At 45.0% G+C, this 14,791-nt stretch overlaps 1 protein-coding gene and 1 long non-coding RNA gene across 14 annotated transcripts in view; one reads left to right on the forward strand and one right to left on the reverse strand.

Moving 5' to 3' along the window:
• The window catches only part of MAGI1 (membrane associated guanylate kinase, WW and PDZ domain containing 1), a 479,839-nt gene that overhangs the window by 417,981 nt on the left and 47,067 nt on the right, over positions 1–14,791 (forward strand). For all 13 annotated transcript variants that reach the window (XM_081901311.1, XM_081901312.1, XM_081901317.1 and 10 more), the window contains one exon: positions 4,848–4,879. In XM_081901311.1, the coding sequence (XP_081757437.1) occupies positions 4,848–4,879 (32 nt within the window). The remainder of the gene's footprint in view (positions 1–4,847; positions 4,880–14,791) is intronic.
• On the reverse strand, positions 18–4,976 carry LOC309365425. Its single transcript, XR_014166134.1, has 3 exons — positions 4,907–4,976; positions 3,656–3,742; positions 18–947 (listed from the first exon to the last, which is right to left on the reverse strand). It is a non-coding gene; the product is annotated as an uncharacterized lncRNA (long non-coding RNA).

Here is a 14,791-nt window from a genome sequence, read left to right on the forward strand (position 1 = left end):
GTGGTTTAACCCACAGCGCCACCCGTGGCCTTTTGTGCTAGATACTTTTAAATATTTTTTGTGGAGAAGAGCTAAAAATGTTTAGCTTTCTGGGTACAATCATCCCCTCTGATTACAAGCTTGACCTATCAGTCACAACCGTTCCTGCCACTGTGTCCTCTGTCCATAACGGTGGTGGTCTCCCTTTTCCCATCATCCCGCTCAGATGCTATCATTTGTCGAGAGGCATTCCTTCTGCTTTCAGCAGATTCCGGCCTGAAACTTCCCTGCACCCCCCTGTCTGGATTGCCAGTTTACCTCAAAGTGCTTGCAGTGCTCCCCATTTTGTCTTGCACCGCCTTCGTAGAGAGCCTACTTTTTCTTGAGCAAGCCACCCATCTCTCTTCAGGCACCCTGCTTGCTTCTGGGATTCATCCAATGCATGAAAACGTTCTGAGAATGTTACTATTTATGATATGTAGAAAGCATTTATAATTTACGCGACACCTCGCAGTTTTAATCAGATTCACTGATAATCTAATTCTATACATATGGGAAACTGCAACTGGGAGGAACTTATAGAGGTGGAACCTGCACTGAATTTTGCTGCAACCGGGTACAGCTCTTTAGATAGTGAGTGGCTTATGCTGGCTTTCCTAGAATTCCTTGTGCAAGTGTGGTGGACATATGGTTTCGTTTCAGAGGGCAGCAGACCTTAGTGCCAACCATGTTGTGGAAGGCTGGCTTAGATAAAGGCAGCTCAGGTGCCAATGTTCTGTTCTGCTTCCTGGTACGTCAGCTGTTAAAGTTGAACAGACACTTGGAGACAAGGATTGTTCCCCCATTGTAGAGCTGCAAACTTTCTCACAAGCAAGCAGCAGGTCAATGAGTCAGTTCACACACTTTTTAATTAGAAGTTGTGTTAGGTGTCACACTGCCCCATAGGTTCAGAGCAGGTTGAGATGACCCTGGAAACAGAAAGGTAAGCTTTGAAAAGGAAACACAGCCAAAGGCAGCCTTCTACAATCTTGTGCCCTCCATCGTTCCTGGCCATTGGCTATTTTGACCAGAGCTGGCGGGAGTAGTAGTCCAACAATGTCGGAGGGTGCCAAGTTGGGAAAGCTGCTTCAAGGCTTAGATTTGTCCCAACCATCTAATCTTTGACCCAGAATGTCTATGCGAGAACCTAGCTAGCTAGCTAAATCAATCAACCAACCAACCAACCAACCAACCAACCAATCAAGCTGAGAAATGGCTTTTCAAGCATTTCTCCTTGAATTTCAAATTTCCCTTTTGGGGACCTCCCCTCTCCATCCCTTTTTGCTCACCACACCATGCCTCTTTTTTTCTTTTTTGCTGATTTAGGTTTTCTCCAAAAAATCAAGGATGTTCATAAAAGCGTAATTTTTCTTATTTCTCATTTAAACAGATAATTTCAGTAAAGGCAAGTGAGTGCATTTGAGGAGCATGTTACCAAAAAAAAGATGGCTGACTCCTGACTGAGGAGGCTTGTGGTCCCGTAGATAGGGGAAAGTGAGGGCCGCGATGAGTGTGTGCGTGTGTGTGCGTGTGTGTGTGTGTGAGAGAGAGAGAGAGAGAGAGAGAGAGTGAGAGTTGTGTTCCTCAGTTTGTATGCATTTTTGAAGTGTGCCAGAAGTGTCTTCACATGTGTTTTGTGTGGAGAGGTTGTGAAATTTTCTGTGTGAAGGGTTTGTAGGTTTGCAGGTGATGGAGGTGTGTTATGAAGGGACCTGCCCAAGCAGGGGCCTTAGAAAGTAAGTCCCACTTAGTTCATTGAAGCTTATTCCCCACGTAAGTGGATATAGGCTTTACATACACCAGTTGATGGAAACTTGTTATGTAGGAAACGACCTGTTTGTTGACATGATTAAGATCTACAATACGCTCCGTACTGTTTTGTGGTATGCTTCTTTTTTAAAAAAAAAAAATATTCTCTTGTATCTTTTGTAACATAAGATAACTTTGGAGGTGCTTTTTTTTTTGTCTAAAGCGAGTCAAGAGGCCTTCCTAGCTAAAACAATATACGATGCCCAAATCTATACTCCTTCCAGCTCATTTTTAGACCCATTATTATAACAGATCCATGGAATTAAATTTTCTGCCCTCTTCCTCAACAGGGCTCATGTGTAATTAAATTTCATTTAAAAAAACAGAAAACCTTGCCTCTTTCTCAAACCAAAGGTTTTTTTCGATCCTAGAATTTCTCTCTGAAAGTGGACTTGAAAATTTTGCGGGGACTGGTAACACCCTTTATTAGGAAATAATAATGAGGGAGGCTCTCCCTCAGTCCCTGGCTGGGATTGTGAGGTCTAAGGTGAAGTGAAGATTAGTGTGTGTGTGTGTGTGTGTGTGTTGCAGGGTGTGCATTATGTGCACCTGTTGGAGTGGAGTGGCTAAGAGTATGACACAGGACTTCTATGTATTTGGTTCAGATTTTACCTCCAGCTTCAAACTTTCCCAGGTGGACTTAGGCAACCCATTCTGTATGAGCCTCAGTCATTTCATCTGCAATATGGGTAACAGCCCATTTTAAGGATGTTGTCATTAAAAGACAGTGAATATGAGCTGCTTTGCATGCTTTATATGTAAATGCTCAGTTATTAGCAGTGTCATCTGCAGCTTTCATCAGCTGAAGCTGTTGTATGTAGACTGTCCATCAGTAGTGACTTGTCAGAAGAATTCAGCCTCTCAGTGTGTATATTTAAACCAAACTCTTTGCTTGCATTTTTGGACAGTGCTTTTGCTTTGCTCCTTTTTTGTGGGCCACCACCTTTGCTCTCCTTCTAGCAGCCTACTTTGTGGAAAGGGCCCTTGACAGGTTTCCTAAGTAAAATGTGGCTCCAGCAAACAGATTCATCTGTTGTGTCTGCACTCCAGTAAAAATAAAATAAAATAAATGAACATATGAGCTGGAGGAGGGTGGGGCAAAAGGAAGCCCTTATTGGGTGATGTTTAGACAGTGTTAAGCTTGAAGGTGCACCATGTCAACAAGAAATTTTGTCAGGGGCCCACTTGTATTAAAGGAAGACCATGTATAGACAAATATCTTGGTTACTGGCTAGTACCAGACATGGAACATTTCCAATGGAATACAGTGCTTTTAGTACAACTGCATCAGTGTATAAAGGGCCATTCTAGTTCAGCATTTCTCAGGTTTGGCTCCTATCTAGTAAGTATTTGATATCATGGACTAGCTTTGTGCTCCTGTAGATCAATGATTTCTAAGGTTTTAGAAATCACTGATATACAGGAGCACAAGCTGACTACTCCATATTGATCCTAAAGATCCATTATAAATCAATAAGCCAATACGAATTTATTGTGGACATCTGACATCATGTTGCATGTCACCAGAAGCCATTCTTCACACACATTATTATTAATAATAATTATTATTATTATTTCTCATTCACACAACATGCTTCATCCTCTGCGTAGCATTGGATTGTGAAGCTATTTATCACATTAATGTATTAAAGGAGCAATAGAAAGAAAAGAGAGCATAATGTTATGTGTGTGTTTTTTTAAAAAAATGGGAGCAGATTTCACACTGTTGAGTTGCTTTGCAGTTTTTAACACATAGTTGAAACAGCACTTCTAGCTATTTGCTCCACAGTTCCTGTTTCCCGGATTTCTAAAGTAATTTGTTTCTTACCTTCTCACATCTGCTTAGGGACATTGTCTTCCTTTATTAAGACTCATTTCCCTTAAGCATGAACTCCATTTCCAATGGGACATTGTGCTACCAAAAAAAGAAAAGAAAATGCCAATGGCAGGGACAGGGAGAATCCTTTTATCCAGTTTCCCCACTGTCAGAGAAACAATGATATGCGGCAGTGTTCCGGGTCTGTCTCCAAAATGTAAAATCTCCTCTAGGCTTTCCCTCTCAGCATTAAATGCTTTCTCATTTGCATTTTCATCACCATTAATGCCCAGGAGAATGAAAGAAAGGAAAAAAAATCTCTCCCTGCCTCTGCTCCCTGGCCATCCGTTCACCTCTCCCTATCCCAAAATAACATTGCATTCATTGTGAATCTGCTGCACTCTTAACTGGTTGATGGTGATCGCTGCCTATACTCATTCAGACTGGACTTGGAAGCAAACTTAAAGGGTTTGCCAGGAGCATCTGTATTTATAACTGACCCTTCTTAGAGATAAACCTTACCCTTCTTTGTTCTCTTGCTTCTGCCTTTGCTTTCCTAAGCCTGTGGTGGGGGAAACATACACCCCCCCACCCCCAAAAAAGGCTTGCGCTATTTTATTTTTTTAAGTATGTAGAAGCAGATCATCTATCTTATCTGCCTGTCTGTCTTGTGTTTCTGCACTACCGTTCCAATTGGTCTGATAAATTTGACACGCCGGCCGTGTCAAAAGGTAATATCCTTGGCTTAATTGTGAGCTAAGTCCCTCTTAATCCAGGGGAGCGTTTGAGATTCTGTCCAAGTGTTCAATTTCCCATGCCGCTGAGGTCTGTGAATTTCTTTCTCCAGCCTCCAGGCTGCTGCAGTACAAGTCAGCATAGCTAATGCAGATAGATCTCCTCCCTTCTCCAAGCTCTCTCTCTCTCTCTCTCTCTCTCTCTCTCTCTCTCTCTCTCTCTCTCTCTCCCCTCCCCGACTCCCCCCCCCCCCCACAAACCTCCAACGCTGTGCTTTGATTCGATATGAACAGACTGGCAACTCTGATGCTAGAGCAAAATCTGACATAACTCTGCAGATGGCTACGTTCGGATGATACACCTAGGGATTTCTCCCCCCACCCCCCCTTAAGGAAGGTAAAGATTTATATGCTGCTAATGGTTTGTTGTTTTTTTTCTTCCTCCCCTCCTTGTTGCCATTTTTTCCCAGGACTGCCAGCCCCTAAGAAGAGCCCAAAGTCGGTAAGCACTTTTACAGAGCTACTATACCTGTTTGATTATTTTCTTGTCGGAGGCATGGGTGGGCGTTTCTGGAAATGCGAAATAAATAATAATAATAAAAACGGTGTGGGTCCGCAGGGCTCCCCTCTTTCCCACCCCCCCTTCCCCTCCAACCCCACCCCGGTGGTTGTCATTCCGTTTGAAAGTTGCGGTTCTGTCGCTGCACTTGATCGCTTTTGCATGGCTTGTGCTGAGCAAGGGAAGAATGCGGCGCAGGAGAGGATTTGGCCAGCGAGCTGGAGGGGATGGGCAGACGGAGGGGTGTGTGGGCTTGGACGAAATTCAGCCTTACTTCTGGTGGACTGCTCTTCGCAGGCATTTAACTTGCCTGTGAAAATGCCATTGTTTCCTTCTTGGCACAATTGCCCGTGGAGACTCCACCTCCCTTTCAGATGGCATCCGCTAGCAGCCGGCTGCACTCGTTTTGAGCCTTATCATGCACTATATGGTGGATAATTGGGGGAGAGGGAATTCCTGAAGCTTGTTTCCTAACAGCAGCAACAGAGGAGGGGGGTGGGGAGAGAACCCTTTTTGTAAGGGTATCATCCTAGTTCCCTGCCTGAGCCTTTCGCATGTCCGACGGTCTCTTCTGCTCTCTGTAGGGCATCCTTTGTTGTTTGCTGGCTTTGCCAGGGTTTAGCAGTATTATGCTGCAGGTGTAGGTTCCCCCCCTCAAACCGCCCCCCCAACCCATTGCCTTTTTAGAGGAAAGATGGAGGGCTGCGGGAGTGTGGGGGGAAGGGGAGAGAATCAATATTCCCCTGTCCGTCCTGATCTTGTTTCCCTGTGGAACGGGTTACCTGGTTGACACGCCGGCTAATAGCTGGTAGGCTGTTGTCCGGAAAGTACAATTAAAAACAGAGGACTCTGCCGCTCCAGGGAGTGACACAGATCAAGAAGCATTATAGGGAGTTAACTGGCTGCAGAGTGAAAGTTTCTCCATTTGTTTGAAGAGTGTGCAGTGGTGGGGGAGAAGCAGAAAAAGCAAGGGGGGGCGGGGAGCTGTAACCAACCAGTTTTCCGAAGATGGAGAGATTGTTGCGGTAATGCAAGATGCTGTGAAACTTCCCTGGCGGTCGGCTCTGGACCTTTTACGATGCCCCACCTTTTTCTGAGAAGCTACCCAAAGGGGAAGGCGAAGCAGAAGCCTCCTCCTCTTGATATACAAGTTTTACCCCACCCCACCCCCTCTGCCCATGGAAAAGAAAGCCCCGAAATAATTAATGTGGTTCTGCTGGCTTAGGGCCGCGCTGATTAAAGTCACATGACCTCGGGCCTCTACTATTGTCAGTTTGCATTAACGTTGGCAAGGGAGGAGAGCGCCGTTCGCGCTCAGCCTCAAATCCCACAAATGTCAAACCGTATGGGGTTTACTTCTGTGTCACAGTCAGGGAGGAATTTAGCCTTTGGTTAAAATAGAAGCCAGTGTGTAAAACATGTAGAAAGCGGATCAGATTTATTTGGGAAGAGGAGAGATAGCTGTTAGCTTTCAAGCAAAACAAACAAACAAAAAACCAACATTGGGGGAAGGGTATCGGTTCCCCATCTTCTTCCCGTCGTCCTTGTCTCACTGCCCCTGTTAATTAAGCCGCATCTAATGAATGGATTAGCAAGGTTGATTTGGAAAAAGAAAAGAGGGAGAGGGAAAAAAGCAGTCAACTGCAATCAACTTATAGAAAATCTCCTCCAGTCATTTGAAGTTGCCGTGAACCGGCCTCTCCAGTGAATGGCGATAACATTAGGAGCTTTGAAATCCTGTGTGTGGATCCTAAATCCGTTTAGAGATAATCCTCCCCTAGTGAACAAAGAGACTGTTTACAAACAGGTGTCGTTCTGTAGCCCTTTCTCTTCCCATTCCTCCAACACTCCTCTCTCTCACGCACACCCTCAAACAGAATTCAGATTACCTCAGGAGATTGTATGGGATTTTTGTTTTAATTTTAATTATTATTATTTTTGTCAGTAAAAGAAAATGGAATCCTTGGATGACACATTGCTTCCCTCTACCTCTTCTTCATTTTCTTCACAATATTTTGAAACCCCAGTCAGAGCCCATCCTCTTCTAGGAGGAACATCCCCCCCCCAACATAGTTTTTCCTTGTTTAAAAAGAGATTTCTAAAGGGGCCGTTGTTCAGCTAATGTTATAATGCTATTGTGTTGAGGGTGTTGCTGCTTTCTTTTCTAAATAATACAGTGCTTAGAGACAGTGGTATCCTGCTGTAGAAAAATGAGCAGGTCCGCATCAATCCAGGGCACTTATATCTTACTGAGATGAAATCACACACAGTATTATATTCAGCAATCCATTGTTTGTTTTTAAGGGAGAGGTAGAAAAATAATAATGAAGCTTCGGCGTTGCTGAACGCTGTGAGCAGCAAATTGGTTCAAGTTTTCTGTGGACATGTTACGCCCAGTGCCAATCCATGTGGGAGTTCCCTGAATCCAATTCTTGAAAATGCCATGAAATATTTCCACTGGCTGTTGCTATTCAGAGAAGCCTGCATGTTGACAGCTTAGTGTGATGACGCAGACCACGCAAATGCCAAGCGTCAGCCCTCGGAAGTCCCCTGAGGCTTCTTACGTGGTCTTGTGGTCGTGCTCCTTTTTGCCTTCCACCTTTCCGGTTTTTCTCCAGGAGTCCCTTAAAGCACTAATTATTTCTTGATCAATAATAGATTAGCTCCTTTGCTATGAGCAATGTGTAGACGCCCTTTGCGGCATTAAAAGGGGTGGGGGATCTTCCTCTTCTCTCCCCACCCCACCCCTCCATCCTCCTCCTCTGAATTAAATTCAAATAAAGTTCAGCTTGACCCTTCCTTCAAATAAAGTTCAGCTTGACCCTTCCACTGATCAGCCATAGGCCTGGTTCACACAACATCCTAAGACAAATCCTGACCTAGTGAGACTGCATGAACTTGCAGCCTCCCAGATAAGATTCCGCTGCCCCTTTGCCCTGGTTCTTGTGGCTGCTGTGCTGTGCTAAGCCAAGCTTTGATTTTGTGTGTTGTCCATGCGAGGAGTTGTGATGAAGGACCCCCTACTCACTAGCCATCAGCTGGAGCCAGGAGTTGTTCATGGCCACAGTTTACCAGTTAACCAAGAGTCCCAAGTTGGAGGATGCACCAAGCCAAGTCTTGATTTAGCTCACCGCAGTGTGGCAGCAAAATGGACTAGCAAAGGCGGCTGCGAAGCTTTCTCCAGGAGCCTACATGTTCGTGTGGCCTCACTACATCTGAGGTAGAAAACCTTTTTTCAGCCATTACCTTCTGGGATCTGCATACTAGTGGTGGGTGGGTCCAGAGGCAAAATTGGGCAGAGCAATGAATGCAGATTTTTTTTTTTTTTTTGCCTTGGTGCAGAAGGCTAGATTCTGTACACACTTAAATACGCCGCTGTTTCCTCCATCCAGCCAAGCAATAGCCATTATCAAAGTTCAAGGAGCCAGGCAAAAACACTCAAGTATAATGTGAAACAGGACCAGTGAGGGGTCTGGCTGCAGAGGGTCTGTGGCCTGGGGAGAGGGCCAAGGGCCAGAGAGAGGGGTTCGGAGAGCTGCTAAGCTAGGGGTTCTCTTAGCACATCATGTGAACTGGGCCATATTTTGCAGGTAATGATTATCACTGGAAGGCCAAATTTGGATGTAATGTATCAGTATGGTTGATGCCAGAACACAAACTATGTATGTATTGTTGTTGGTGCCCATCTGTCTCAAGAGTTGGGGGGAGTCAAACTGCTGCATTAGCATCACCAAAGTGACCTCCCCGGGGCGCAAGCCTGGGCAGTGTGGATGGAGGTCCCAGGCCACCCAGGCGATGACCCTCCTCTTGGCCTCGCTGATGGGTAAGCAGGGCTATATGTTTGGTTTGCAGGAGTTGCCGGAAGGCACCATCAACCATTTTAGGGACTCCACTCCAGATTTGTGTGGGGTTTACTCCTTAGTCTTTTCTTCTCCTGAAGATACCCTGCAAAGCAGTGGAGGTTTAGGATCAGAGTTTTACTTCTCTTAGATGGGCTGCCTTCTCAGGTTGATGAGCCCCATCTGCCCCTCAGTTCCCTCTATGGCACATGCAGAAGCTGCCTTCTTGAGACCTTAAGAAGCAGGCTTACAGCCTTGCAAGTATAGTACTGCCAGGAAAATATGGTTCTAGTAAATCTCATAGAAGCACCTGCCTCCTAAGGCGTCCTATCTACCCCTGTGCACCTGTGATTTCAAATTAAGTAGCAAGATTTTCTAAAGAAAATAAAAGATGCCTGTCGAGACATCAGCATGTGGAAGGATCATTTCCCTTTATCATGCATGTGCATGCTGTCTCTTGCCAATCAGCAGTGGGAAACTTTAATCCCACACCTCTTTATCTGGCCCTTAAGATGCACCCCAGGCTGTGACCCCCCCTTGACTCCATCCCATTTGCTACATGCCCTCCTTGAGTCTTTTGTCTAGCCAGAATGGCCCCTGGAAGATTACCCACAAGGGAATGTGGCCCTCAAAAAAGTGAACAAGAAGTACGATATTGAATTTTTCTCGTCTGCAGGAGGGTCCACAAGCCTGTTTTAAGACTGGCAAGCTGTTGTGGAATACCCGCCTGTGCCAATAGCTAAATTCCCAGCTGCCACGATCCAAAATATTGGTGTCAGCCCATTCCACAAAGACCCAACTGTCTTTTGCTTCCTATGAATGAATGGATGTGTGAATGGAAGAAGAAAGATCGCGGCTGCCAGTCTGAGACCCCAGCAGCTGGGAATCTCAGTGCCGATAGTTCTTTGCAGTACAGGAAGAAAGGAGGGTCCGTAGGCGAATGAAAAACAACAGAGAGTAGTCCACCAAGAAGATAGCTGACGATCTGGGGAAAAGAGAGGCTGCTTCATTATCAGTTTGCAACCCAAATTCTAGTAAGGGAGACAATGAGTGGGGAAGGTAGCTTTCCTTTAAGAAAAAATGCTGCACCCCTTCTCCTCTCTCACAATGTTTATCATTCTGAAAGTGGCCTTCATTTGAATCTCGGTGTAGTCACTTGCTAATATGTCTACTGAGCCCTCATCCATTCTCCTATAGATGCGCAGCTCTGCTACGCTCTTCTAGGTAGCAGCATGTTCGAAATGTATCACAACATCAGGCAAAAACTTCTTTAGCCCAATAATTTGTTGCAGACCTGTAGGGTAGCTCTGCTGCATGGTTTCAGCTTACAGAAAAGAGAAGCGTTAGAAATTTGGCTGCAGTGTATCTTGATTCCATTCACTTCCCCCCTCCCATCCCAGTCAAAATCTCTGGTGACACTAAAGTACACAGAATGTTACCAACATTATTACTATGCAGAATCATATGAGTTGAAAAGGGAACTCAGTGGTCATCTAGTTCATCTTACTACCAATGCAGTGGTTTGGATACCACTCACTTAAAAAGCAGAAAGTGAAGTGATGTTATTAGGGACCTTGCTGAGTTTAGGGAACAAATCTCTCTCCCATCTCTGATACTGGGCAGTCCATCCTTTGCTGACAAAGCCCTCTTGGGACACCCACAATTCCCTTCTGTGCATCTCCCATGGATTCCTACAACTATGGGCTCTCTTCCACTCTTCAACCATGGTGGGTGTGTTATTTTTTGTGTGTACAGTATATATATGGTCCATAAATATACAAAATGAAAGAAATGGGGTCTTGGATGAAGTGAGACGACTAGGCGTGACAGTAGATTAGCAACCTTGGAGACAGACAACTTGTCAATTTTATCTGCAGACCGCACTTGATTATGTGCTTTGTGGCAGAAGTGAACTTCCTTAGATCAGGGTTTGAAATAAGAGTCCACAGATCACAACTGGATATCTGGCACATCTGAAAGGATATCCCAGTGTGGACATGAGGAGGCATTTCTTCTTTCTCCCAGCCAAGTATAAAAACAAAACGACCCTTTGCACTCTTCCTTACATCAGTAAGAGTAAGACAGACTAGTAGCACCTTATTTAAATACTCCAGTATTTCTTAGGTGTTTCCTGTGCCACCCTTTACAATAGTGGCCCCTTCCTGTCCATATGATGCATCTTGTGAAGTGGGATAAACCACTGTGGCAGCTTAGGGGAGCATTTGTTTTGCATGCAGAAAGTCCCTGGTTCAATCCCCGGTAATCCCCGGTTGGGCCTGGCTATGGCCCCTGCCTGAAACCCTGGATAGCCACTTGCAGTGTGGATAATACTGAGATAGATGTACCAGTAGTCTGAGTCAATATAACACAGCTTCCCATGTTCCCCTGAAGATTTATATGTGAAAATTCAGTGAATTGTTTGGCATTTCCACATTATCTTAATTTTTAATTTCTCTTAAGTATGGTTTCTGTTGCTTAGTCTTATGACACAAAATCTAGATTTGCAGATTTCGAAGAAATGATCTCTTGTGAGAGGAAAAACACATTTCATGGATTTATTTATGCAGCTGGTAATATGTGTTTCTGTATCTCTCCATTTCCAATTTAATGAAGTTTCTGCCTTGATTGTATAAAGAGGCTGCTGCACACACACAAAAAGGATCTCCAGCCTTTAAAAGCAGCTTCTCTTTTCACTGTATGTCCAGTGTGGGTGCCTAACATCTAATACGGCTGAGTTAAAAAGGGACAGTATCTAATAGAAATGTTTCTAGCCCTCCAGAGTGTGCACATGTCCCACTTGGAATGCATGCTAAAATCATTCTAAAATAAAAACTTGCTATCACGTGGGCAAAGTAAACTGTGTCCCCTTTCACCCTTTCTAATGCCATATTTTGCTGTGTGGTAAGGACCCATGAAATGGGCCCCACCCATAGAGGCAGACCTTTCAATGTTAAGTAGCCACAAGAAATAAACCCATGAGAAAGTGGCTGCCATACCGCTGCAGCAGCGTCTCAAAGAAGAAAAGCCTCACATGGTGTGTTAAAATGTAAGCCCCCAGTTCATGCTGCCTTAAAAATAATAATTATTATTTATTTATTTTATCAAAACCATATCATTTAGTATACCCTTGAGTCGCTCAGAGGCTTGATGTGGTGCAGGTACCCCCTTCCCACCCCAAAGATAAAGTGATGTGTAAGCTGCATGCTCCAGGAAAGTTTTGAGCTCATGGTAGCTCTGCTGATTCAGCGGAGGGGGGAGAATGATGGAAAGGGTGCCTTAGTGTGATTGGGCCCTTCTGTGGAACAACCAGCTCACAAGCCATCTTAACGACCATGTACTCTGGCCTAAATCACCTAGAGAGGTGATGGCCAAACTTGGCCCTCCAGCTGTTTCTGGACTACAACTCCCACCTTCCCTAGCTAACAGGAACAGTGGTCAGGGATGATGGGAACTGTAGTCCCAAATCAGCCAAGTTTGGCCATCACTGGTCCAGGATAATAAAACGAGTTCATACAGGAGAGGAGGGAGAAGCGCCCATAGCACTTCCCTACTTCATGGAGCCTTTTACCAGCCCAGGTGTATATAAGTCAGATCTCAGGTAAGAGATTAGTTAAATGTATGCAACAGTTTGTGTTTATACAAACCCCTGAGTTTTTCTTTATTAGACGATAGCCAGTACGTAAGAGTCATATCCAACGCGCTGCCCAACTTTGTCTCTGGCAACACCCGCCATTAGCATGCAGGACCACCACCAAGGTTGCCCTAAGAACATAGCCCTTGGGCTGAAGAAAGCTTCCATACATCTAATGTGGGACATCTAAAGCTTCCATACATCTAAAGCTTCCATACATCTAATGTGGGACCTTTATACATCTAGGTAGGGGAAGATGCAAAGCATGACTCGGAAGTTCATTGGGGTGGTGATTGGAATTACGCTAAGAACCTTTTAGCCAACCCTTTGACTGGACTTAACCATCCAGGGGTCCTTTACCTTTACTATGGAGGAACATACAAGTTCATAATGTAACAGTAATAAACTAGTGGTTTGTGATGCTCTTAGAAGGGAAAAGTTTGAATGAGCTGGCTTAAAAAAAATAAACAGATGCTTGGTTGCCAGAGGTACTCTAGTTCCCTGGAGTGACTCTTCCCCAGCAGTGGGTGGATACAGAAACTACCTCTGTTTTAGATTCAGGTAGGTAGCCGGGTTGGTCTGATGTAGTTGATTTTTTTTTAAAAAAAATGTTCAGTAGCACCTTAGAGACCAACTAAGATGCGGGTGGCGCTGTGGGTTAAACCACTGAGCCTAGGACTTGCCGATCAGAAGGTTGGCGGTTCGAATCCTGCGACGGGGTGAGCTCCCGTTGCTCGGTCCCTGCTCCTGTCAACCTAGCAGTTCGAAAGCACATCAAAGTGCAAGTAGATAAATAGGTACCGCTCCGGCGGGAAGGTAAACGGCATTTCTGTGCGCTGCTCTGGTTCACCAGAAGCGGCTTAGTCATGCTGGCCACATGACCCGGAAGCTGTACGCCGGCCCCCTCGGCCAATAAAGCGAGATGAGTGCCGCAATCCCAGAGTCGACCACGACTGGACCTAATGGTCAGGGGTCCCTTTACTTTAAGGTGCAACTGGACATTTTTTTTTTTACTACCTCTGTTTTGTTTGATTGAAGGGAAGAAAGACTCTCTGCAAGGGAGAAGGTCAGACACAGGGTCAGTCTGGACCAGTGGAACTGAGCTGGTCTCTCTTTCCTTCTCTGCCTCCCTACTTTCTATCAGTAAAGGGAAGTGAGAGGGAGAATGAACACCTACCTGTTCAGTCTCCATAGTGATGCTGCTACTGAGAGAGAGGGAAAGGTAGACTGAGGCTGTTTTGCCCCTTGGCTGCCCTCTTGAGAAACAGCACCTGGGTCCTAAACCTGTGTGTGTGTGTGTGTGTGTGTGTGTGTGTGAGAGAGAGAGAGAGAGAGAGAGAGAGAGAGAGAGAGAGAGAGAAATAGTTTTTCACTGTATTTTGGAGGTGCAAAAGAAAGGGAGCAGGATGAGGGAGAAAAGCTCAGGTAACTGGATTGGTTGAAGAACTGCCTCCACCCCAATTTATCTGCAAGGCTGGGCTAATCTTTTACTTCCTATTTTGCTACCCAGCTTTCAAAATGGCTGAGAGCGTTTCAAACCATCTTTCTGATCTGGTCATCCTGAAATTTGGCATATGCATTTATAGATGGGGGTTTGTTCCCATCTTTATAACTCCTGTGGCAAGAGTGTGGACACCCAAAAGGGCATCTGCAGTGTCTTATGCCAGTGTACCTCGATAAAAGAACATTTGTCTATATCTGAAGGTGGTTTTCACAGTGTTTGTCCCAAACTTCCATATTATTGTTCTTAGCCAAGTGGGAATTAGCCATATTTGCTGGGGAAATAAATTGTCGACAGCATTAAGGCACCTGAAAAGCACGGGTGGAGAAATCAGAGATATCACACACACTGCTCAAAATGTCATTTGAAGTCGAGAGTTAATTTCAAATTCAAGTCACTTGAGAGTGTATCATTTTAAAGAAATGCCATTGGTGTGTCAAAAGCTTCAGCAGACATCAATAAAGCTCAATAAAGCGTTCCAAAGCAATTTCTGCTCTCGGGAGTTGCCACGCCCCTCCAACCAACAGCTATATTCAAAACTATTGTTAAATAGAACACAGCGTTTTCGGTCACAAAGAGCTTCTAGTGAAGTGGCAGTAGTCAACGCTACTTTGCTTTCTCTGCCCAGCTCTGCTCCTGCTTGCTAGTATTTAGTATAGTTCACGTAGAGACAGTGGAGGAAGGGCCACATGGCACATTCCACTGACATGTGTAGCTATCTCTTCATTTTTCACCTTAATTAGCTACCACTGCAGCAAGGTGATTCTTACTGAGAAGGTAGCACCCAGAGAATAGAGGCTTATCTCTTCCTTGCTCCACTGAGATTGGAACGAATGTTGGGGAATGGCATGGAGGTTTATCACAAGCAGGGCCGGCCCACCCAT

This window comes from Podarcis melisellensis, assembly GCF_964234715.1.
Source record: "Podarcis melisellensis genome assembly, chromosome: 2".
NCBI classification, from domain to species: Eukaryota; Metazoa; Chordata; class Lepidosauria; order Squamata; family Lacertidae; genus Podarcis; species Podarcis melisellensis.